At 40.6% G+C, this 25801-nt stretch overlaps 1 protein-coding gene across 1 annotated transcript in view; it reads left to right on the forward strand.

Moving 5' to 3' along the window:
- Positions 1–25801, forward strand: part of LOC119188173 (integrin alpha-9) — a 76780-nt gene that overhangs the window by 41753 nt on the left and 9226 nt on the right. The window contains exons 3-23 of the mRNA XM_037436094.2: positions 2800–2915; positions 3163–3286; positions 7845–7933; positions 8371–8416; positions 9232–9339; positions 9468–9559; positions 12385–12456; positions 15030–15176; positions 15573–15678; positions 16155–16246; positions 16552–16642; positions 16860–16905; positions 17042–17199; positions 19010–19170; positions 20530–20673; positions 21671–21750; positions 22310–22517; positions 23171–23325; positions 23514–23583; positions 24140–24247; positions 25518–25700. Of these exons, the coding sequence (XP_037291991.2) occupies positions 2800–2915; positions 3163–3286; positions 7845–7933; positions 8371–8416; positions 9232–9339; positions 9468–9559; positions 12385–12456; positions 15030–15176; positions 15573–15678; positions 16155–16246; positions 16552–16642; positions 16860–16905; positions 17042–17199; positions 19010–19170; positions 20530–20673; positions 21671–21750; positions 22310–22517; positions 23171–23325; positions 23514–23583; positions 24140–24247; positions 25518–25700 (2396 nt within the window). The remainder of the gene's footprint in view (positions 1–2799; positions 2916–3162; positions 3287–7844; positions 7934–8370; positions 8417–9231; positions 9340–9467; positions 9560–12384; positions 12457–15029; positions 15177–15572; positions 15679–16154; positions 16247–16551; positions 16643–16859; positions 16906–17041; positions 17200–19009; positions 19171–20529; positions 20674–21670; positions 21751–22309; positions 22518–23170; positions 23326–23513; positions 23584–24139; positions 24248–25517; positions 25701–25801) is intronic.

Here is a 25801-nt window from a genome sequence, read left to right on the forward strand (position 1 = left end):
CCATTCTTGGAAATTACCTTTAAATATAAAGCATTATTTTATCGAACCAAAGGCACTTTGAGTGTTTTTATCTATGCGTTTTACTGCCTATCTATCTAGCCGCATGCATCTGCGTGCTCTCGTGATCGCTTCATTTATGTAGTGTCGACCAAAATTGGTATCTAAGGGTAAGAGGGTTTGATTGGTATGACTGTCTGCTCATGACAAGAATGACATCAAAATACTTTGGAGTACATCGTCGAACCCTTTCCTCAGGACATCTTGGGCATACACTGGTATATCATGAACCGCGATATGTTGGTGTGTACCACAGATGCTTGACCATTTATATCTACACTGGAACAGCAAGAATTGGTAATTTAAATGAACAAGCATTAAGGAAGATTGCGAAAAATAAAAATCAGACTACCAACAGGAATTCAACCCAAACCTTCTTCATGGCAGTTAGATATTCTACCACAGAGCCATGCAAGGTCTTTAAACTGCTATGCGAAAATACCCTGTCCAGGCGGAATGTCGTTGCAACATCAAATGTGGTTTCAGCACTGGCTTTGTAATTTTATAAGAAAAGTAATATAGTACATTACATATGTACTACTATGATACAGGTGTCATGTTGGGTGAAGGCCAGTTGTAATTACAGTGTAAGCTCCGCTTTTATAGCTGTGTAATATGCCAACTAATAGATACCCTGCAGAAATATGCCAACAAAAGTTATGGATGATATTCACACCATTGCGCCATATTGTGCACTTAATTTCGATAATACTGACATTATTCGTCTAATGTGAATGCTGACATTACGTTTAAGCATAAATTTCTTTTTAAACACCAGTGTATTTTACATTTCTATTAATGCCATTGTGTGTGCACAACTACTAGTACATTGATAAAAACAGGTCAATCCATCTCCTAACGCTTGGCTCAAAGTTAAAAAAATGTAGCATAAACATACTCACTTACTGCTCCCCACGAGACCGACTTCCACAAGGCGTGGGATCTGCTGAAAGTTTCTGTAAATCAGTTGCTAGGTCACCAATAATAGTTCTGTTGCTATCTTGAAGTCTTATTGCTATGTTCAATATGGAAGCCACAAGGGAAATGATACAGTGCCACTTACAAGAAAAAAATTTTTTTTCACCCGCACATTGCAGTTACAACATTGATGTCAGCAGTTATATCACTGTGGTTGTTGACATTGTTTTCTATCCAATGCTGGATTCTTAATACAGTCTTCATTACAAATTTGTTCCATGTTTGAGGCTCATAAAAATCATTGTCACGTATTTTTCGTTTGTACCACCGACCACACACATTCATAGCGCACCTAAAATTTAGCATGTTGATAGAGAATGACATGCTATGGTGCACTGTATTATGATAATATAGCTACTTGTGGCTTCTTAAATATGCACAAAACCATTACAACTGTCAGATTTAGTGAAGCACAATACTTGCCCAGTGCATCTGGCTCCCAGCTGTGCATTGCTGCTAAAACATGAGTTTTAATTCCAGATTGTGTGGATAAAATTTTCCATTTCTTCACTCCATTATGCAATGCACTCTGAATGAAGATGCATTCTATTGACAACTGATGTCTATGCCAATAGCAGTTCTCATCAGCAGGACAGGATGCTTGGCTGTTCAGAAAAAAAAATTCTGTTATCAAATACTGCTGTGATAATGTTGGCATGTGAATTCGCGAGCAAACACTGGCAGTGTGTGAGCCTGTGTCAGTATTTCTTATGTCAACCAATAGCTTCACGTGAGCTGAACATGCTTTTGTTACTATAGCTCGTTATCCTTGTTGGGTCGTTTTTACAGTGAAAGCTGTTATGAGATCAGAACACGAGTGATGTGCAGCGCCGTAGTTGTCCGCCGCTGCCAGTGTCCGTAACCAGTATCGCAAGATTATATAAAGAAAAAAACTCGGTAAATGAAGAACACCAAGGACATAATAAGATTCAAACCCAGGTCTGCTGCGTGCCAGCCCAGTATTCTACCACTGAGCCAAGCTGCTGCTTGTAACTCGTTTTCGAACTGGCCTTAAGCAGGCTTGATATCAGGAAAGGAACCACATTAATATGAGTAATAAAGGGTTTCAGAACATCAATGGAAGAACCAGGAATCACACAATTTGAATTGCGTAACGAGTGGGTCGTCCAATGCTCCAACCCATTGCAAAAGCTTGTTCTTGATCACTTGTTAACGGTGGCGCATACCCACTTTAGACATAATTCTTCATCGTCCCGCCACACCACAAAAAATCGCACGAATTTTATAGCAAGTGTGTATCGGATACCACGCTTCTTTGAAGAATGATAAAGAATAGCGTAGTTAATGGGAGCCTACTACAAAAAAAAAAAAGATTTATGGCATAGTGGATACCCAGCAAGTGTGCTTGTTGCAGTTACTCAAAGATTGTTTGAAAAAAGCTCTGTAAGGCCGCTCTTCCAGCTTTCGCTGTGACTGTGTTGCGCGTTCCACACACGCCTGGCAGTTTTTTTATGCCACAAACACTGTCCTGTTAATACCACTACTTTATGTGTTTTACCCGTGGGGACTTCATTCTATCTCATCATTTAAACCTCGCAAAGCCTATGTACTATTGCAGTAGCCTATATACTATGTTCAACTTGGCAAATAACAGACTGCCAAGCAATAATGCAGTTCTCAGAAAAGGTGTAGTGTTCATGAGGAAACAATGACTGAGCAACTTTTCACATTCACTTTAACATTGTTTTGCTTATCAATCGGTACATATGAATTGAACATGTGCGTGTGTTTTCGTTGCAACAGACAAAGGGGATTATGACGAGAATGAAGCTGATGGGGAACCCTTTCATGACCTGCACAGAGATATGCACCTTGGGATGTCAATGGTTGTTCAGCCTGGACCCGATGGCAGGGTTATTGTGAGTCTTATTTTGAAATTGTTCCTTACATATACTGTGTGTGTATCTTATACATGAATTCAACTATGTTACCATTTTTACGTACACTTCAATGTGTACGAGAAACCTAAATATATGTATTTCTTGGCATAAAAAACGCAAAGAAAGCATCATTCAATGAAAGGAGCATGTGGCACAAAGTACGTTTAGTTGCATAAAATTTTACTCGGCACCCTAATGCTACTACGTCTTTCATATTTTCTTTTAGGTATGCGCCCCTAAGTGGAAAAATCAGCTATACAAGAGTACAATGTACATGTTAAATGGAATCTGCTATGTCCTCGACCATGACTTGGTTCACAGTGATGCATTGCGTCCACTTCTCAGAAAAAGTAAGAAATCTTTTGTGACTAAGTTTATAGCTCATACATTATAGATAGGGTTGTTCGTTTTCGGGTAAAACCCGATTTTACCCGATTCTTGCACCCCGAACAAGTTTCAGGAGAATCGGGTTAAACCCGATTTCTCCCCGAATAAACCTCCCTGTAGCGATCTGCACAATCGTGAGTTGCTGCTAACTCGTGTTGATGCTCTTCCCCTTCTCTTCTCACTACTACCTGTCTCCTTTGTCACCCCTTTCTCCTCTTTAATCTTTACATCCCCTCTCTCCTCTGCACGCACATGCGTGAGAGCGTACATGCACCCCCCCCCCCCCCCCCCTAAAAAGATGCTTGCAGAAGAAAGTGGGAAACACGTTTGAGGCCGGCCACGCTTCAAGTACATTGTGAACAAATTTAGGGTGAAAGAAATCTGCCCCTTTGCCCACTGCAGATTAGTCTCGGGTATGTGCACCTGCTTCCAAGAATTTCACGCGGAAGGGACGGGTGACCAGTCGGTGGGGGAGAGATTGAGCGACGAAGAAGCCAGCCATACCCTCCCCCAGCGTCCAACCCCGCGCGAACGCCCCTCACTCTCTCACGAGACGAGACGCATATCGCCATCCTCACTTAGCATTACCAGGCGCGTCTTGTGAGCGCAAAGCCACCGTCGCGGACATAAGGTGGCACCGGAAACTTCAGCGTGGAGATGGGAAGAAAACGAAAGACACTGGAAGATTGGTGTAAAGAACATGAAGATCTCCAGATCGCAACGAAAGACAGTGAAGGCACCCACACTTTAGTGTGCAAATATTGCAACACCGAGATGGTCACCGATCCAGCGAAGAAGCCCTACGACCGAATTCGTGAGCATCTAATGTCATCTCGTCATAAGAAGTTCAAGACGGCTTCCAAGGAAGCTGAGACTGCGGGAACGTCTCAGTAGATGCTTTTTGATATGTCCTGAAGATAGCGTGCGAAAGAAACTGAAGCGGACGGCGTTATCCATGACTTTGTTCGTGCCCTAGCGTACAGCGGAATAAGCATGCACCAGGCGGACGGACCGCTTGGAGACTTCGCACGCAAATACTGCAAGGCCGCGAAGACCATGCCAACAGGACAAAGACTTCGGCTGAAATACCTGAAAGAAGCTTTTGACAAGGACATGGAGAAAATCCGCGATGATATGCGAGATGTGAAAGTGAGCGTCATTGTCGATGAATCCCCAGACATCACTGGTGTGCCTACCATCAACACTCTCCTGTGCTACTATAGCCAGAAAAACGTGAAGAAGCACGTTGTTCTGGTCGACGTCGACAGGGTAAATGCATCGAACAGTTACACGGTGGCCAGCGCAGTTAGCAAGGCACTCCTGACGGTTGGCAAGACGTGGAAAGACGTTGTGGCAGTAGCCACAGACTCAGCGGAGTACATGCAAAAGATGGTTCGAGAAATCTGTCAGGCTGAAGGGATCCAAATCTTGCATGTGAAAGATATAGCACACCTTATTCATGTGAGTGTTGACCATGCCATTTCTTTACCATGCATGTCTGATGTTCGATCCATAGTGATCAAGTTTGGAGCGTTATTTAAGCACGCTTACAAGCTTTACCAAAGTACACTGAAATTTGTTCTTCTAATGACCTCTTTGGACCTGACATTAAGAAGCCACCTTCTGTTGTCCCGAATCAATGGCAAAGCTTCTACAAGGCACTTGTGGTAGTCATAGAAATGTGGAGCTCGTTAACAGAACTTGCTGAAAGCTCGCATGATAGCAGCAAAGCGGAAGCTATTCAAGGGATACTTTTTGAAAAAGAAGTTGTTTATGCGAAGGCAATCTTGATGAGAGATGCACTCGGCCCACTTTTGGAAGCCCAGAAAACGCTTGAAAGTGGGAAGCTTTTGATGCCCAGCTTTGATCACCTGGTAAACGTGAAGCTGCAGCAGATTGTCGGGGAGCTTTCGGCGATGATCGGTAAAAGCGATCAGGCCAAAGCTGTTTTGTCTATGTTACCCAAGCGCAGCGCTAATTTAGTAAAAACATGTTCTGAAGAGTTCTGCACGAAACTCGCCACAAAATGGCGCTGCACTCTTGGACGGAACGTCTCAGAAAAAGAGGAAAACCAGCTAACTTTGTGGAAGTTGGGAGCCGTCCTTGATCCGTTTCAGAAGCGTCTGCTGGGGCAGTCATTTGAGGACTACCGACTTCTGTTCATGTCCGTAACCGACAATGTAGATTCCCTTAATGACGAGTTCAACCAGTATTTGCTGGAAGCGAGCCCCACAAACCCAGCTGTCGAACTAATCGAGTATTGGCATGACTCTACTTCTCGCTACACAAGGCTTGCAAAAGCTGCACTGACATTGTTGTGCCTAGCTAATGGTAGCTGTGATGTGGAGAGAACTTTCTCCCAGCTGAGATATGTTCAACGACCGGATGCAACATGTCAGTGTCCATTCAATGTCAGTCTCCATGGTTGACATACATGATAATGTATGTCAACAAGGACGTGTAAAAAATCTATGACCAGATTTTCGAGAATAGAATGTATAATTTCTAAGAGTCAATGTTTACTGATTCATTCATTTTCAAACACCACTGATTCATTTTCAAACAAACACAAAATTTCGGGTAGTATACTCTATTTGCTATAATACCCTGGTGTCTGTCCCAATTACCAGCTTGAAACACCAAATTTAATGTGTTATACTTAAAAAGCCCGTGATACGTTTTGATAAGCTCAGTGTAAGTTCTGATAAGTACAACCGTATATTTAACCCGAAAAAACCCGAAGTAAGGAATGGTTTCTCAAAAAAAACCGATTTTTTCCCCGAATATCAGTTTGAAAAATACCGCCCGATTTTTACCCCCCGAATTTAAAAAAATATAAAACCCAAAAATGAACAACCCTAATTATAGAGAAGGAAGGGCGCATAGTTTTATTCAACAAAGTGTAATAATATTACAGCGCCCCTGATTGAAGTGTTTCTTGTTTTAAAAGATTGATCTCATCAATTACAAGTGTTGGGTAGGTATTTTTATTTGAGGCATACTTATAGCACCTGTAGGATATAATAGGAAAAAAATAGGGTGTCATTGAACAAAAAAGATCAGACGGAAGCAGGGGGAATGAACATGTCACCATGTCACATTTTCTGGCAGATCACCTGACGAGGGACTGTGGTGAATGTCAAAAAATTTCATTTTTAGCATCAGACAGTTTTTATTCGAGTATTTCACTTTTACAGTTAAAAAAAAAAGAAAAAGAGTTACAGATGAAATCACTTACTGCTGCGGTCAACATCCGCGGATTTTATCTTCACTAAATCTATAGAACTGATCAAATTATATTCACCCTCAATGACCAAACATATAGTGGCTTTTCAAGCTTACACAAAAGTGATAAAATGCTAGTTATATATACTGATTTGTTTAAATAAAATAAACAGTTGTGACTGAAAAAGATTTGTTCAATTCATTTAAAAGTCATAAATTACTCTGTGTGTTAACATAGCAAAAATCAACACAACAGGTAGTGACAAGTCATGTTTTAGTCAATTTTAAAGCAACACAACTAAATTGTGGTTAATTGGCTAAGCAGACCAGTGCAGTGTATGGGCATTGGGCTTTTTAAGAGGCAGATGGGGAATAATTAATCAAGCTTTATTTAATAGAATTATATTTTCAAGTTGTACTGCTCTTATGTTACTTTAAAACCATCAATTCGAAATTTGTGTGTTCAAGCTTTAGGTTTCACTTTAAGGGACCCTGAAACGGTTTTGGCAATTCTATGCAGACACATTGGGCTGGTAGACGAAGTTTCAAGGGTTATTTAGAGACTGAGTTGAGCTCTTTGCGTAAACTGTATAATTTATTACAATGCTTTAAAGCTGCGAATCGCTGCAGATTGCTGCGGATCGTTGCGACTCGGCCAAACTTGTTTTCAACTGCCCATTCACAGAGAGACATAGTCTGGCTGCTTGACAATGCCAGAGAACGTCGGTAGCCACGCCACTGTGGTTACTGATCTGATTGGCTGTCACGGGCTGTCGAATGCATGAAAGTAAGATTGTCTGGTAGGGTGGCCGCACCTGTAAGAGCAGATATGAACCACTCCGTGATCTTTATTTTTGTTGCCAGACGCTGCGCCTGCTGCTGGGCGCACTATGTGATGGCCTCTGAGACTGTGCGCAACTTGTTGGCGTGTGATCTCTTAGGTCTAGACTGGTAAAAGCTCAAAATGTCGAGCGTGCTCATGAGAGCTCTGCGATCGCCAGCGATGCCACCAGGCCTCATGAGTTGAGGAGGCCAGGCAGTTGTGAAAAGTAGGGTATGATATAATTGTCTGTAGCGGCCTTTGTACATGGCTTGCTACTAAATTTGCAGTGCGAACGCCTTGATGATGCTCTAGCCTAAACGCTGACAAAGCTTCAAAAGAACTGTTCCAGGGCCCCTTTAATACTATTTGTAAGCGGTTCTTTATTACCATGTAGTTGACTATGCATAAAGCACAGTACAAAACCAATGCTTACTTACTTCATTTCATGTTATCTTTTTCTGAATGTGAACTAGTACAACAAGTTACGCCACCAAATGCTGATCAACCCACTGGCTACTACTATGCCGTAGCAGAGTTTGGATTTTCAGCAGACATTTCCACTGTAAGTGTCGTTTATTATATACCATGACGATTTCTGATGCAGACATTAAGATCCCAAATGACAGGAAAAGTTTCAGTGCTTAACTGTTTGCAATAAAATGCTGCCCAGAAATGATGCAAGGCCAGTACTGTGCATAAGCTTTTATATTGTTTACAATGTCTAGGCCTATTGAAGTTACTGTAAGCTGCAACAGTATTTAGTTCTCTCGGGAAACACTCTCATGTTACCTATAATTATTATGTTGTACTGAAATGATGTCCTGGATCTATGAGTAGTAAAGGGCACACGCCCAAAGGGGTCCCTGCAGACTGACTTAGTCTCTTATTCAGGGAATGAAATTGCTATACTCTCTATAAGCATGGGTTTAAGTATCGTAATAAACAATCTGTGAGACTTTGTTTGTGACCTGACTGATTGTTTGTGCTTTCTTACTGCAGAGTAATGAACTCCTGGTAGGGACCCCAGGACTCATTGACTGGACAGGTATTGTTCTTACTGTTACTGGCTTCTCACACTAATGTTCCCTGCTGCATATTTGAATCAGTATCACTTTAATGTCATACATATATGATGCATCCTTGAGCTTGATTTTGGTCTTACCCACACACCCACAAAAAAATGTTTTCATCATATTGTTTTTTCGGTCTGCTGTATGTGCTTTAAGCAAACCTTCAGAAAGAAACCAACTGAAATGAGTTTTTAGTACAGTTTGGCTTGGTTGTGGTAAAGATGCTGCTGATTCTTTAGAATGTACTGGGAAGTCAAGCACTAATAATATACTATATCATTTGTGCTTACTAATGATAGCAATAAGTTTAACTCAGTTAGCTTATCTTATTTATTGTATGTAGCAGTGATAAAGTCATCATTGATAAGTTGTATTTTCTTTTTTTTTTGTTCTTGCCCATGCATTGGGAAGAATAGGGGAAAATGCACATTAGAAGTACCAATAAACATTTATTTTTGAATGTTAAACTCTTAACTTTCAGTAAACATTTTGTTTAGGGGACCAGTATTTGTAAAAGTGCAGATGACTGACCTAGTTAGTATCTCATTGTGTGAAAGAATGGTCTTCTGAGCAGTTTGATTGCATTGTATGAAGTTGGTGTGCTGACAACATAAAGAAAGAGAAGAGAGACACCACATCTGTTATGTGGTTAGCTTAGAAATGCATGAAGAAAGCGGTACTTAGAACAGGGGCACAGTATGTGTGGCCATACCAGGCGATGTGTGCAATGTATTTTGTCAATGACATGAAATGAAGTTTTACATTCATGTTTTTCTTTTGCAATCTGCAGGCTCACTCCTCAAATATGTTATACCTAACGACACTGATGAGAGCTTGAATCTCAAAGTCCGGGGCCTTTTGGATGCTGGAAAAATTCCGAGAATTCAACAATATATTGGTGAGTACTGACATTTGTTTGCAAAATGGTCTTTGGTTTGACACAGCCAGTGGAATTTTGTGTGTTTCAATTCTCCTAGTATGTTTGCTCCTCTCAATTACTGAATTACACATTTGCTGCTTTTTCAGGTTACAGTGTAACGTCAGGCCGCTTCTTCGAAAGCATGGGCCCTTCAATGGTCGCTGGAGCTCCGAGAGAAACTGAGGATCGTAAGGGAGCGGTGAGTGCGCTTAAAACAACAGTAAATGTGTCTATTAATGGACCCCTGACAAAAAATTCTTGTTTTCGATTTTTTTATTGTAATTTGTTGCTTTGTGACCGGTAACCTCGAAATTTATTCGTGAATGCTCCACCATATTGTAAAAGTAATTCTGGCATCGTTTTTTGCAACGCATTTTGTACCACTTCGAAATGCTCGCCTAAAACCATAACAAATGAAAGCCCCACAGCAGGGGATTGCCTAAGATCATGTTCATTCGAGCTTTAGTGATGTTGAAAGCGTAGTATTTACATCTTAGCCTTGCACTTGGTAAAGATTGAAATGATGTGAGTATGTTGAGTCTGTTAAGCATGTCTACGCTCAGAAAAAAATAAAAAGGATTCCTGGTTTAAGCAACTAGCACTATTTTGAGAGCAGCCTGACAACAGAGCGAGAAGAGCAAGGAACAGTAGTCTTCACTGGTGCCAGTCATGGTACAGTGTGCGGCCCACCAATCTTCTATGTGCTGCCAACTCAGATGAGCACTCACACTTACCTTAAACACAAAAGAAAAAATCTTAAAGCTAACAACATACACCATTTATAATCACTCAAAAGAGCCTTATATACAGGACAATTGACATAAACACCTTGAGATTTTTAAATTTGGTGTCAGCGGTCCTTAAGAAAAAGATAGAGTACGGTGTATGACTGAAATTATGATAAAATGTGACTAGCCAAGTGTGCTCTTACAGTGACACCAATTAAATTCTGGCTCCGAAAAGTAAGGTTTGAGGTTTAATTTGTGGCACTGCTATTTATGCGCCAATGGTTGTGGAATGTAAAAATGACTTGCATGCCACAAGCCATAGCTGCACATTGAACAACTCCGTTTGGCTGAAGTTAGTCTGCTGCCCTTCCCCCTTTTTTTTCTTCTTTCATTTTGTGGTGGCACTTTGAGACATTAAATGTATGGTGTAATTTGATTAATTTTTGTGAGGCGCTAAGCACACTCATCTGTTTCTGCTTTTTTTATGTGTGCCATCTCGGAACTGCATATTTGCCCTTTAGACCTAGCTTATTTTATGTGGAATGCCAGATGTCACATATACAAGCTGCAGCATAGGTCGGTGAACTCGCTCATGAATCGACTCACTCGGACTCACTCAGACTCAGATCGAGCCGTGAGTCTGGGTGAGCAATATTTTCGTGAGTCTGAGTCCGAGTGAGTCCGGTTGAAGAAAATTTTTGTTAGTGTGAGTCTAAGGGAGTTCGGCTCAGAAAAGTTTTGGCGAGTCTAAGTCCGAGTGAGTCCAAAGCGCAACATGTATTTCTTGAGTTAGTCTAAGTGAGTTCCACTCTCTTTTGCTGACCTAAGCTCCTATTTAGTCATCTTCAACGTCACTATCAGCCTTACTTGGATTCACATTTATACTCACGTCGACTCACATGCATTCCACAGCAGTGTCATTCATACACAATATTTATTGATCAGAGGCATTGTAGGGTGTTGCCTTGACCACTCCACCGACTCTTTGAGGGAAATTATTGATAAATATATGTTATTCTGTCATCTTTTCTATGATAAATAACCTTACTAGTTTGGAAGCACTCAGAACTCGTCTTCGAAGACACTATGTCAAACGGTGTGAAGGAGAGCACTGATTATGTGTCACATTGGTGTTAAAGAGCATTGACACCATGGCCGAAGAAGCTAGTTCTATGCCAACGGACTCATGAGTCGACTCACTTGGACTCACTCGGGCTCAGATCGAGCCGTGAGTCAAAGTGAGTCCGGGTGAGTAATGTTTTGGTGAATTTGAGTCCGAGTGAGTACGGTTGAAGAAAATTTTCGTGAGTATAAGCCTGCGTGAGTCCAAGTCAAGGTAATTTTTGTGAGCCTGAATCCGAGTGAGTTCAAAGCCTAAAAAATATGTCATGAGTGAGTCTGAGTGAGCTCCACAAGTTCTGTCGACCTATGAGCTGCAAAGCACAAGTTTGTCAAGGCTTGTATCACTAATTAGCTTAGGAACTGTTAGCTTCAGGTCAGGCTAAGGGTGTATACCTGTGCACATTGATTGATAGCTTCATTAGCACAGCTGCTAAAGGGTCCACTTAAGGGGGCTTTGTTGGAAGGCAAGATTACAGTTTTAGAATTGGTTACGCAGTACTATGGCTTTGGCTCTCACTGATGTGCTTGCGTCAAATGCGAGCGACCCTTTTGATTACTTCGTGGTTTGCACTTCGGCCCCTAATCTTTCGAAGTAGTGTGCATACTCGAGAAACACAAGGTCTAGCTACCCAACGTCACAGCTCTCTAATGATGATTGGGGGTAAGCATTTGAAAAAATGAATGAATGACTGAATGAATGAAGTTTTATTTATTTGCAGTATCCATAGATGCCACACAACATGGATTAGACACAAAACTTTTCTCCTAAAAACAACGCTTGTAAAAGCAACGACCAGAAGCTTGCTTTTTGAAAAGGCCTGCATTTCCTGTTTCTAACTGCAGTTTATGTACCTTTCTCCATAGTGTTTGAAAGCAACCTCTTTGGTTGCAAATCTGTGTGATGTGTATGCCTAATCCTTGGGTTTTCATCTTACACTGCATATAATCTAAGATCACACCATGGAAAGCAGACAGTGGTGTGCATTGGAGCATGCATGCATAATACATAATTCATAGCTTGTAAGAAAGTTCCTATTATTCTAAATACTGCCTTTTAGAGCTACTACAACATTACAGGAGTCTGTCTTTCATGAATTACTTACTACACATTCACAACCTATTTAGTATGCATAAACTATGCACTTAATTCTGGCCACATTGTTTTTTTTTTCAGGTGTATTTCTTTGCCCAGGAAACCCCAACATCAAATAGCCTTCGTGTGCAGATGAAAAAAGAAGGTGAACAGGTCAGTTTTTGTTGTCATATTCTCGCATACAATTTTTCTACAAGACTAAGTACCAGAGAAATGATTTTTGTGAAAGTTTGTATACTGGATTAAATCACCTATGTTCTCCCCACATAACCCCTATCAAAAATAGTTTCTTGGTCTGGGCCTGCATGGAGTGTTTAGTGTTTGGTTAAGCCCAGACACAACCTCAGTGCTAAAAGTGTTATAGTAGTATACAGCTAAGCAAAGTCACTTTTTGTGATGCATCATAGCTCATGAATAAAACATTGCACTTCTTTGCTGAAGACAGTATACATCTAGTTGTGCAATAAAGCTTAATTCTCTCTCTCTCTCTGATGGGAAACATTGATGACTGTGGTACAACAAAAATGGTAGTCTCTGGAGATCATGCAGCTTCATGTGTTGTTGGGGCAACTCACAAGATCTGAGAAGACAAGGAATGTTATTGCATAAGCATTGTTCTGATCTAGTTATGAAGCAATAAATCATGGGATAAAGGCAGTACGCCTGCAAGTCACTTCATTTTTTTGCAGTGAGCATTCTATTAAGAACAATGCGGTGCATTCTACTTTGTTTTGCTGCTGTTTTAACTGTGCATAGTCTGTTTGCAATGCTTGAGAGAACAGGGGAGCATTCAGGGCTTCTTAGGTGCAAGCTATTAACATGAAAGTGTGTTCCTTGTTCTTGCTTGATTCTTGAGTGTGGACTTCTGGTAAAAAAAATGAAGAAAAGGATAAAGGAGGGAACATGTTCATTGCCGTTAACTTAGCAGACGAGTGCAAATTGCCATCTTGATGCAAGCATTAGGGAACACTGATTTTGAGAATGTGTTTGTTTTACCAGTCAAGTTGTCCACCGACGTGTACTTAATAAAGACACTAAACTAAAGTGAAACAATAAATTTATGTACATTCACCATATTTACTCGCATAATAGGTGCACCCCCACTTCGGTCACGAGAAATCGGATTTTTTTTTACTTCCGCTCGTAATAGGCACACCCAGAACTTGGCTGTGATCAGAAGTTCTGTACCGTGTTTGCACGGTTGCAATTCAATGCCCTTTTACATTAATTGGAGCGAATAAAAATAAAGACCGCAGCAGTGCTGCACCAGCTCCGCGGGCTCGCCGAGTAGGGAAGGGGTGTGCGATCTCGTCAAGTGCACTTTGAGTTTCCGGTTGGCAAAAGCGTCGCCGTTATTGCGTTTGCTACTTTGTCCGCAAATTTGAAAGCTTTTTGGCTTTCTGACGCGAGCTTTCGTTTTTGCTGTCACTACGTGGACGTGCACAGGCTCGGCTTGGAAAAAACAAATCAGAGCAAAGAAGTAGGCCTTCTGTCGTCGTTGGTTTCCTGGCCGCAAACGTTAACGTCGTATCACACGCGCTGCTCTTGAATGCCATCAGTGCTTAAGTGCGACCATTTCGACGGCCAATCTTCACATTACCGTACTTCCCGCGACAACATGCCGGATTGTAGGCTAGGCCTGATCACTGTTGTTGATGCCTTTTGGTGGCTGTCGTGGGCGATCAAAGTCACGGTTTTCTCCAGAATCAACGTAATTCATCTCGGTGGCTCTACTTGAAGGAAAGGAGGCTTGGGTGGTGCTTGTAACACTCGAGTGGTGGTTTGGGATTCCATTGCTATGTTTTGGATATGGGGTGTGAGCTGTGAAATCGAACAATCAGTACCGTTCAGTGCACAAAATTTCAGTCCCGATAATGCGCATAATCTAGGTGGCTTGAAACGTGATTGGTGAACTTCCACAGTGGCGCTTTCTTTTCGTTGATTTTTTTTTTGAGTTCGTTTCATTGGCGCAGGTCTTTCGATGCTGATTTTTGGAAATTTAAATGTACACAGCCCGTCGCATGCCTCGATTCTCAAACACACGACACTGCATGCTCACTCAACGCGTTCTGCTCTAGAGTAGCCTATGAAGAATGCTGTAGAGTGGATATTCATGACTTCGGCAACGTACAGAATCAGCGGTCTATGCTGTAGTTCTAAATAAAATTTTCGGAAATTTTACCTCTCGAAATAGGTGCACTCCGAACTTGGAGCTGGATTTTCTGCAAAAAAGTCCACCTATTATGCGAGTTAATACGGTAATATTTGTACTTTCATGATCCTAATTACACTAACATCACGATTGTAACTTTGTTACTAAAAGGAGAAATTCAAAGTCAAAGTCTAATTCTTGAATTTTTCGCTGAAACTCAGTGCACGACATCAATGATTTCTAGGTGTACCTTTTGTATTACATTGAACTTAACACAACGAAATTGCCTGAAATTTAGTACGTTAAGTCTCCGAGTTTATAAAAAACAGGACAGGCTGTTAATAGTCTATGATGTCACAGTGATTGGGGTGGGAATTTCAAAGTGGCGTGGCCACTTGCATTTTTTTTTGCATGTTTTCTCACTTACGAAGCGTCATCTTGGGGCAAGTGTGGTGATTTCATTATTGTCTGAGAGTAATTTACTAATACGAGAAAAAACGTTTTGCTCTTTAGTGTCTCTTTAAGATTCAAGTTGTGCACAAAAGCAAGAGCTGAATTTCTTTCTCTTTTTCAGATGGGGTCATACTTTGGGGCTGCAGTGCTGGGGATTGACTTGAACAATGACAACTACTCAGACTTGATTGTTGGTGCTCCATTCTACTCTCTAAAAGAAACTACTGGGGATGAGGGAAAAGCGTATGTCTACATTAGCAATGGAGCAGTAAGTATGTGAGAATATCCTTTATGTATGCGATAACTTTTCTAGTTTCAAAAGTGGGCAACTTACTACAAAGTATACTTGATACCTTAGTTATTCCAACATAATGCATTTATGTAACTGTGAATTCATTGTGGCATCTTCGAAGCCCCTAGCAAGGGTAATCTGACTGAAGTAAATGATAATTCAAGCTGACATGTAAGCATATTGTTGCTTATGCATCTTAGTAGAAATTGTGTCCGAGTCCTTTCGGCAGAGGTACATATGTTTTGTAACACGTAAAAACTAAACAGAAAGGTTGCTTGAAACACACATATATATATTTTCGTGAGAACCAAGCTATATGCACAATGTTACACCAAGACTAATTCTCATTACTTCTTCTTTATGCAACTTCAGAGCCTGTCTCTGCAACCTGGTCAACTAATGGGTTCATCTGTGCCAGGGGCTCGATTTGGCACTACTATCGTCAACATTGGTGACCTCAACCTAGATGGATATGCAGGTAACAGACTTATGCTCATTCTTGCTTATCCTCATTTTTATGATATCATAAACTTTGGTCTCACTCAGTACGAGTCTGCGTGAGCCCAGCTGAGCAATATTTTCTCGAGTCTGAGTTCAAGTGAGTCCGGCTAAGTTATATTTTGGGGATTCTGAGTTCGAGTGAGTGTGCTTGAGGAAAATTCGGGGAGTCTGAGTCTGAGTGAGCTCGTTTGAGGAAAAGTTTAGTGTGTCTGAGTCCTAGGGAGTTCGGTTGACGAAAATATCGGCGAGTCAGGCTTCGAGTGAGTTTGGTTGGAGAGAAATTTCGTGAGTCCGAGTCCGAGTGAGCCTGCTTCAGCAAAATGTTGGCGAGTCTTAGCCTGAGTGAGTTGTAGGTTAAAAATGTATTTATTGTGTGAATCTGAGTGAGTTCCATTTATTTTGCCAACCTGTGTGCACAATAATATTTATATATATATATATTTTTTTTTTCAGATGTTGCTATTGGTGCTCCATATGAAAATGGCCATGGTGCTGTGTACATATATAATGGTGGGAAGAATGGCCTAAAAACCACATACAGTCAGGTAAGGTAGCTGTATAGCCTATATATATATATATATATATATATCACGTAGATTACAAAAGGGCTGTGTTCAGTTGCCGTAGATAAATAGGAAGAAGGTGTATGCTTGTCCAAGACTGTTTATTGGTCGACGTTTCCTCTTCATTATGATCGGTCTTCGATCAAGACGTCGACCAATAAACAGTTTTGGACAAGCGTACACCTTCTTCATATATATATATATAATCACTCTCATTGTGTGCCAATGCCTCTTGGCCTATAAGTACACATCTCATCAGCACTTTGTTGCTTTCTCCCATTTGATAGCGCATTGATGCAAGGTCACAGATACCTCCGCCACAGGGTTTTGGGATCAGCATTTCCAAGGCGTTGGATATTGATGGCAACGAATACCCAGGTAAACATGTTATATACACTGGAAGCGTGTTATTTATTGCTGCTACGATGAAATTGGCTTTGCATTGTAAGAACTTTTGCTGCTCTTCATGCAGTAACGGTTATTTCATTTAACAGTGCATTTAATTTAATGGGCATTGTGTCGTTATATTCCCTAGCTTGAAACTGGTTTGCCTATGATTTGAATATGCTTCAACCAATGGCTTCTTTCATTACAGATATCATGATAGGAGCTTATGAGTCAGACACGGCTTACCTTTTCAGGTATGCAGACCTTGTTTCTTTTGTCTGTAATTCAGGAGGGTACATAATTGTCACCTTGCAATGCTGATATCTTATGTAGTAATGAATTGCATCCATAGAATGCACTGTGTACAATGTTAACATCTTCCTCTTTCAGGGCCTCTCCTATTGCGTATGCAAAGGGCTGGATTGAAATACCTACAGGGCGAATGTCCAACAAAACCCCAAAATGCAAGGAGAACAATGTTGACTATTACTGCATGGATGTATTGGCGTGTATGACCTACTCTGGAAAATTTCTCAGTGAAGAACTAGGTCAGTGTCCAGTGCATGCACTTGACAAGATATGAGTTTGAATGCACTCAGGCACGCAAAACTTCATTGTTTTTGTTAAGCTGCAGAATTACATAAATGTCAAATGTTATGTAAATAGAATTGCCTCCTCTATATCACAGGGTTTCTCAAACATTGTGGCCTTGAGGAACCCCAACGGCTTTTCTGGGGTGCAACAGAGCCCCTACATTTTTTAGGCGTGAAGACAGTTGAAAGCAGGGGTAGGGTAGGTTAGGTGATGATGCCCCTTGATACGCGCAACCACAGTATTAAAACTGCCCACGTTTGCTTGTTATCATTTCTTTAATATCTAAGGCCATTGCCGTTGATGTAAAACTCCCGATAATACATATACAGTAGACTCTCAGTAAACAGAAATCTGTTAAACGAAACTACTGCTTAAACAGAACTATTGCCTCTGCTATGCTTGGTTTCGGGCTTGTATTCTGCACCCATGTTCACCTCTTGGTAAACGGAACTCCTGTTAAATGGAACATATTTTCCTGGTCCCTTCAGGTTTTGTTTTCTGAGAGCCTACTATACTTGCGATTCTCGCCAGCACTCACATGAACCAAGTGCTGGACGTGCAGAGGAGTGTTTTTGCAAATCAAGATAGGAGACGTTCCGGTCGCACGGCGAAATGGCCAGCCAATACACCGTTCGTAATGCTTAGCCTAAATGCTCATGCAGCAAATAGCTGGCACGAATCGACGCCTCTTATATATATCAATGCACTTGTTGCACATTTTAATTACAAAAGTGTCGCAGAGCAGTGCCAAACCACCGTGTATCAAAAATGTGCCATATGATAGCCGACGTACCATGTGATAGCCGACGTCGCTTAACTGCAGATAAACCCCCGATGTGCTCGTTAATGTCAATTGAACCATAGTTCGAACACTCACGAGCATGAGCTACCGGTCCTTCGCATGTTCTGTCACCACAGGTCCGCTAATCGTCAAAGTATGATGGCGCACTAGACAGCAAGTCTACTGCTGCTACCATGTTGGTCTTTCGCTGTCTGCAGTTGGTCATTGTGTCGATGAAGCATGTGATGGCTTTGTAAAGTGCAAAATGTAATGCAAATTTGCTTGTCTAAATAAATTAATTAGCTGCTAATGGTGGTAAAACGGGAGTAGACTTTACTCATTCTGGCTGCTTGTGGAAACTCAAGACGCCCTTCACGCTGCCCAGTTTGAGAACCCGTGTTATATATAACATTTTGTGCAGTCTTTTTTTTTAGCACTGAGAAAACACTTAGTTTTGAACAGTTTACACTGTTAATTTTGGCTTACTTAGGGCAATAATTCTTTGCGAGAATGCTGGAGGGTTGTCCTCAGCTGTAGTTTGCATGCCCGAGCCTGCTGACTTGTATGAGAGCTGGACAAATAAATTGATGATATATAAGATAAAGAAATATGCACTTCATATATGTTGGTATTAACAAGTTGCAGCATCTCTAAAGCCATGTGTCCAGTCCAATGCTTGAGAAAATGATAACAGTGTTCTGGGTAGTCCTGGGTAAAGTGTTTGCATCTGACAGACAACCTAGAGTAAAATTTTACCTCATGCTTTTCAGTCTCTCAGTGACATCTATTGACCACTATTAGAGCATTAATAATTTGTATAACATATTTGCAGCTTTGCATTGCATTAGAGTATGAAATATTTCAATGTCTCTAAAAGAAGCTTCTTCATGAAAACAACTGTTTCTTGATGTTCAGGACAGCACATGTCATAATTCTTAAATTGTCATGTTATTCATTCATAAATTGAACTTTTCACTGCACAGGGTTTTACTACGAGTTGGAAATCGACAGCAAAAGGGCAGATAAGCAGTCGCCCAGGGGTGGCTTTTGGCTGCCTAATGGAATAATTGCCGCAAGTGTCTCAGCTGAAAAGACTCTTCGTATGGGTGTTGAGAACTGCTTCTCAGAGAGGGCCCTTATAGACGTAAGTGTTTGTGTAACCACACTGCATCCACGCGAGGACTGCAGGCCATAAGGCTATGTGGCATTGCTATTTTCTAATTGTATGTATTGTAGGCACCAATTGCATATTGTTTCAGGTCTATTAGGTCAATGTGAAAGAACTTCAGGTGCTATAATAAAGGCTTTGTCACCTTGCCATTATGGCTGTGACTTGAGTCAGCAGTGTCGCATTTCTTATTGCCTATATGCTTACTGCTTAGATGATGCAACACGACTGTGAAGTCTTCTTGATGAGGAGGCACTTTCATAAATGATCAAAACGTGGCGAAATAACTTGGGAGGGGCAAAGCTTGCAGAGTTTTGAGAGAGATTTCTTTGACAAGGGGCTAGTGGTGCCAAGACTTAAAATGGCCATGTAGGGAAGCCTGTTTCCATTCTGCTGACGTCTTCGGAAAACTGCATCAGAATGCAGCTTACCCTGATGTGGTGCTTCTTCTTCCCTTCATTTCCTTTGGCATGTACGGAATGAAGTTCCTTATGGCATGTAGGGAAGGATGTTCCAGCTCCACCAACATCGTCTGCTATTGTCGGGCTCACTTTAGTCGTCTTCATTTTTAGTGGACTGTGGCGAGTAGTGGGATTTACCCTATTCTTATGGCGCCTACCCGTTTTATGACGGACTATCACTATACGACATGCCGTGACAACATAAGACGCCGACAGGCAGAGCCTCTATGGTGCTTCACACCTATTACACGCGATGCAGAGTACTGCTAATAGCCACAGTCAGTATAGTTCAGGGACTAGGATGGCAGTCTACTCGAAAAGGCAGAGCAAAAATATACAGGACGAAACAAGTGCTATAGTTTAGCTATGTAAAACACATGTATAAACACACAAAAAGGTAGATGTGATTGAAAATGAAGGAGTAATTTTGAAAAATATGCAATGAGGCAATCAGATAATATATGGCTATCACTGCAATTGTCTTCACACTATAAGTAAAGTGCTTGTGCTCTCTGGAGCCTTCGAACACCAAGGTAGTATTGAAACGTGGGTAAAGAGTGGCCCATAAGATAATTTAAGAATGCTGCGTCGAGAAGGCAGGTGACGTATGTTGTTTCAAGATTTTTTTCCCCAAAGGCCAGAAATTGATTGCTTTAGCAGATTCTCACAAAATTCATATTGTAAGTACATATGACAGAATGATTAAATTTGTCGTCTTTTTGTGCCAGTTACATAATAGTATTTGTATACCACAGTGAATGTATTAATGCTATAGCGTGTTTTGTTTTTCACGAGCCTTCTCATTGTTTGTAGTGCATAACAGTTTTGGCACAAATATCACTTGGAATTCTCCTTGTTTCCTTTCTCTGGGCAGGGCAATGTCACCGATTTAGTAACCCCATTTGAGTTTCGTTTGTCTTTCGACTTGGCGGATAATCTGACGAGGGGAAAGCGAGAATCTTTTTGTAAAGACTGTCCTATCTTGGACTCAAGTACAGTGAAAGTCGTCACTAATCGGGTAAGTCTATTGCACTCTTTGTCTGTGACAAGTTGTTGGTATTTTGTATGGCAGCAAAGCTATGCAGTGCCATAGTCATTTAATCACTATGAAATTTCGTGCATTATGCACTTGTTATCTAGAGATGATTGTGAAGGTTTTATTGCAGTGATGTAGTGTGAAAAACTAAATTCCAGTTTGAAATGTAATTTACAGATGTATAGTACCGTCTACTGTTAAAGGGAACACTCTGATGAGCATCTGTTGTATTATGGGCTTTATAACTGCAAGCAGACGTAGAAACGTTCGTGCACAGCACTAGCTTATCAAAAAGAGTCATAATGGTCAACCAGCAGTAGTCTCATGCAAATCTAGGTCACTAAGGTTTCGCCAGATTGAAATCCAGACATGGTGCTCATGAAAGTGCTCCCTTTAACTTTGAACCCATCTGTACATCACCCTGTTGTAGCTGAGGGTGTCCGACTGTAAAACATTTGTTATTGCAGACTTATGGAAGTGTGTTTTAAAATAAGATCTGTGTTTTCACTTTACAAACATGTTTAACTGGCTTCTCTGGCACAAGTTTTTTTATTAGAGCAATAAAACTCTACAGAAATTTAAAAAGGTGGAGGGAGCATTGATTACTGAATGTGAAAGGATTACCCATTAGGGGGAAGCATATTGTAGAGATAATAATACAGATAACATGCAAATGAACTTTTTATATAAGAAGCACTGCCTTTCACCAACAATTTGCATTTTTCTGGTGATTAACTGAGACAAGTGCCTTTTAGCAGCAGTCGCTTTGCCATCTAAGCTATCGAGGTGGCTGACAGATAGCAGTGGAAGGCAAACTTATACTGCTTCTTGAAGCTCGGAAACATAGAATATGGGGAATGAGTTCAGAACTTCATTTCATGGCTGAATTTATATTATTAATGATTTATAAAATTTCTCTATTGTGCTTGTGTTTAATTGGGACATGATGCACAATGCTGCACCCTTTTAAAATTTTCAGACTGCTTTCCAAGTGGCATGTGGTCCCGACAACGTGTGCAATGCCGACTTGGAGCTGAAGGCTAGCATCGGAGGGCACGAGTGAGTCTTGTAATTATGCTAATTGAAGAACGAGGAGTGCTTTATAAGCAAAATAGTTTTCTTCAGTGCTAACAATGCCACTCTTACTTACCATGGGAGGAGAGTAAGCCAGAAAAGATATAAACGCAAAAGACTGTTGGTGATCTGACACTAATGCTCCTGCTTCAGTTTGCTTTGACGTTGTTTCTTTCAGCACTGATGAGTCGGGTTCAGTTGATTGGCAGTTAGTGAAGAGAACTTGATATTCTAATGTAGCCTTAGATTGAACTTGGGTAATTCTGGGAACTTTTGCATAGCCACGATTGTCTAAATATGAAAAGGTATTTCGATATGTCTGACGTCACATCACGTGGATTTACTCGCGGTGTCGTTTAGGTGTAAAGTTTTTAGGTGGACCTCTAACTTTTTTTCTGCAGAAGTTGGAAGCACGAATTCATCACTGTCTTTCTATCAGTAATGCCTCTTGTGTTTGTTTATCCAAGGTTGACAGGTTGAGGTCCAACCAAGCTCTATTATTTGGTTGTGTACAAATTTTTCTGAGCATTTATTCTTCTCACAGGAACAACTCGCCATTGGTCGTAGGCAAAGACAGCACTGTCTCACTGAATGTTGCCGTGAAAAACCGCGAGGAAGAGCCCGCTTATCTTGCTGAAGTTGAAATTAACCTTCCTGAAAATGTGGACATTGTGAACATCGGTAGTTGTGAGAAAAAGAACAGCTCAACTCTAACGTGTGACATTGGGAATCCTCTGAAGAGTAATGCGGAGGTAAGAATGTATTGAGTGTCACTAGGCCATATTTCTTGTCTTGATATTTTTTACGCTATATGTCTCACTGATATGAAAGCTATGCTAGATAACATAAAGTGGGATTGCGTGGTCTAGTCAGATACAACACAGTGGCAAAAGAGGTCCTTCATGAAATGAAGGTGGTTAAGGCTGAGAATGTGGGAAGACTAAGTAGATATATTTGTGGATGCATGAGTTTTAATTAGCTTTCCTTGAGTATGCAAGCTCGCATTTTGTTGGCCACTTTAACAATAAACTATGCCTGAAAACTGCAGGCAATAAAACACTAAGACAGTAGTAGAGCCGAAAAGAAAACATTGTCCTACGAGAGATGTGTGATTCGGACGCTATTCAAAGAAAACATTAAAGAGGGATTCAGCAATAGAAGAGGGATACTTCTGGGAACATGATTTTCAGGATTACATATTGTAATTGAACATGAAGAACTTGCAGTTGCTCACGGCTGACATACATTTGTCTAGATGATGAGTCAATGCATAGGGCTACTGTGTGCACTGGGGTAGAATATTCTCTTGTACATTGAGAGCAAAAACTGAAGGTTGACATTACAATAAAGTCTATGGGCTTATCAATACATATATTTACGGTTATGTTCATCGGTCTATTTTCAGACGAAGTTTGCTGTGAAGCTGGGCCTTACAAAGCTTAAGAAGAAACTTGAGGTCAAAGTCTTTGCAAGAACACTCAGTTTGGATGTTGATCGGAGCAATGATCATGTTCTTATTGCTTTGCCACTGATCCATCATGCTGACATAGCACTTCAGGGGTTAGTTTAAACCTTTCTTTGCCTCTCTAAATTTACCACAGTATGTATTTTAATAGCAAGTGTATGTACATGAAGTGTCTAAATGAGTCTCATTGGAGTGTCCAAATGAGTCTGTATGACCATATTTTTTCTAATATGCTTCTATACTTTGCTTCATGATGTCATTGATACATTGTGATTATGTGCAGGTCTGCATCTATAAGCCAGCTAATCTACAACACGTCTACAGATCTTGTTCCTGTGGTTCACACTTTTACGGTGAGTAAATAAATATTAACATTCTATTTACAGTGAAACCCATTGTTACCATGTAAAGTGTGATTGATTGTGCAAAAGCTGACTACTCTGGATAGGCAATTGCTGTCTCTGTCCCTTACAAGGTTTATTGAAATTTTGATTAACAGCCCCTTTCTCAGAAACGAATCGAACTTAACAGCTATCTGTTCATTCGTGCTTGTTTATACTACAATGTGGTTCCCTTAATTGAAAACATGTTGACTTATTTTTTCTACTGTGTTATCTCAAACTGGTGTCTGATTTACATACAGAGCTCGATGTAACCAACCTAGATATAACGAAATGTCAGTTATAACGAAGTAAATGAAAAATAGTCTTGTAATAGATATAGTGTTAAGAATATACCTTTATAACAAATTTTTGAATATAATGGACCTGTATTTGTCTAAGACACAACTTTCTTATATTAAGGTTTGAGTGTAGTTGCAAAAGTGTCACTCATAAAATTTAACTTTGATTAGCTGTTCACTTTAGGAAACATATATATTTATTCATGTTTGATTTCTTTCCCCTATAGATGGTGAAGTATTACGACAGCCCCATTAACAAAGTTGCTATTACGATATCAGTGCCACGCAAGATTATGGGGCACAGGACTAATTTTCTGAGCCTTTTGAGCGTGATAGTGAGTATTACATGTTTACCTCCTTGTGAAACAACTTTTTGTCTCTATGAGTCTCAACTGTATGTATGATTACGTACTAGCTTTGTTTGCAAAGCAGTGCCTTGCATGGTGATAAGTATCTTACTGTTGCAGCAGTAAAGAATATAGTGGCCGAGTTTCGATATGGAAAGTAAGGGTACTTGGTGTAGTTCTAATACATATCACATTGTAAAGCATCTTGTATTTCCATTTTAGTGTAATTGTGCAAGGTTTTCACGACTTTATTTTAAAAGAACAGAGAAATGTGTTGGTAACATTCATTTTACCATATCTTCGACACATATTGGACTCCAAAAAAAAAGGAAAATGTGGCCTCAAACCACTGCATTTATGTCTATTACTGAAGATCGTTATGGGAGGTTCTCATGCCAAATAATAGCTGATAATGTTATGATGGCAAAAATGTTAGTGTGATTGTTGCATATAGGTTTAAGAGTGCTGTGCATATTTTGCATAAATGGAAGTGAAGCAAAAGGTGTCGGGAAGTTGTACGTAAGTGCAGTTCACTTAGAATGATGTCCAGGTGCCAAGAAAATCTAATCGTAATCGATACTTATCATGAGCCAGCTGACGAAAAAAAAAGACAAAATAGAGATGAAAGCTTTTAATTAGCTTTCAAGGAAGGTAGTGCCACTAAGTAACTGTTTGCAAAAAAGACATAGTCTGTTGGCTATGATTGCTGCATGCGTAGCTGGCGCATATCTTTCTGAAGAGCATCTATCCGCTCTATGTAGGTCAGTGGGTGGTCCTTTGCGATAAGACTGTCCCAAGCGGACTGCATTATCTGCTTGGCCTCCTGTAATGACAGTGCCTGTGTAGGCTGCTCAACCAAGTCGTCACTGTCACCACTATCCATCGCATGGCGCAGTCGGTGAAGATACCTATTCGCAATGTGCACTGTAGCCAGATATATCCGGTATCGTGGCACCAGAGCATCATACTAATAAGCGGTGCATTTTACTATAGAAAGCATACAAAAGTGGATGGTGCCATCATTCTTCATCGTTATATCTGATATGTTGTAATAAAGGATATTGGTATAAGTGGACTCAACTGTAGATGTAGTTATGCAGTTGCAGTATTACAACTTACCCATATTCAAAAATGCACCAGTGACATCTTCAAGAAGTTTTCATTACAAATATGACATGAGTCATGACTGTTAAACGTTGGCATTACATTTGATAATACCTGCATACTGAGTTTGGTCTGTGTTTTACTTTTGTGCTAGCCTGACGACGGAAGTCGAACTAAAGTTGGTGGCAGCTGTAACAGCTCAGTGGCCAGCCTACGCAAACGCTCTCCATCAACCATATCTCCATCTGTCATAAGGCAGCGCAGAGAAGCAAGCCCGAACCCTCTTCCACTTCTAGAGGGTCACTTTCCTACGGCCCAAATCAAATCATTGACGCTGGTGAGCATGTTGTTTTGGATCTATATTTAAAGCAGTCTCATATCTTGAGGTCGTGTGTTGGAGTATTTTAGTAAGCTTAACATATGAAATGTCATATAGAT

This window comes from Rhipicephalus microplus, chromosome 1, assembly GCF_043290135.1.
Source record: "Rhipicephalus microplus isolate Deutch F79 chromosome 1, USDA_Rmic, whole genome shotgun sequence".
Classification (NCBI taxonomy): domain Eukaryota; kingdom Metazoa; phylum Arthropoda; class Arachnida; order Ixodida; family Ixodidae; genus Rhipicephalus; species Rhipicephalus microplus.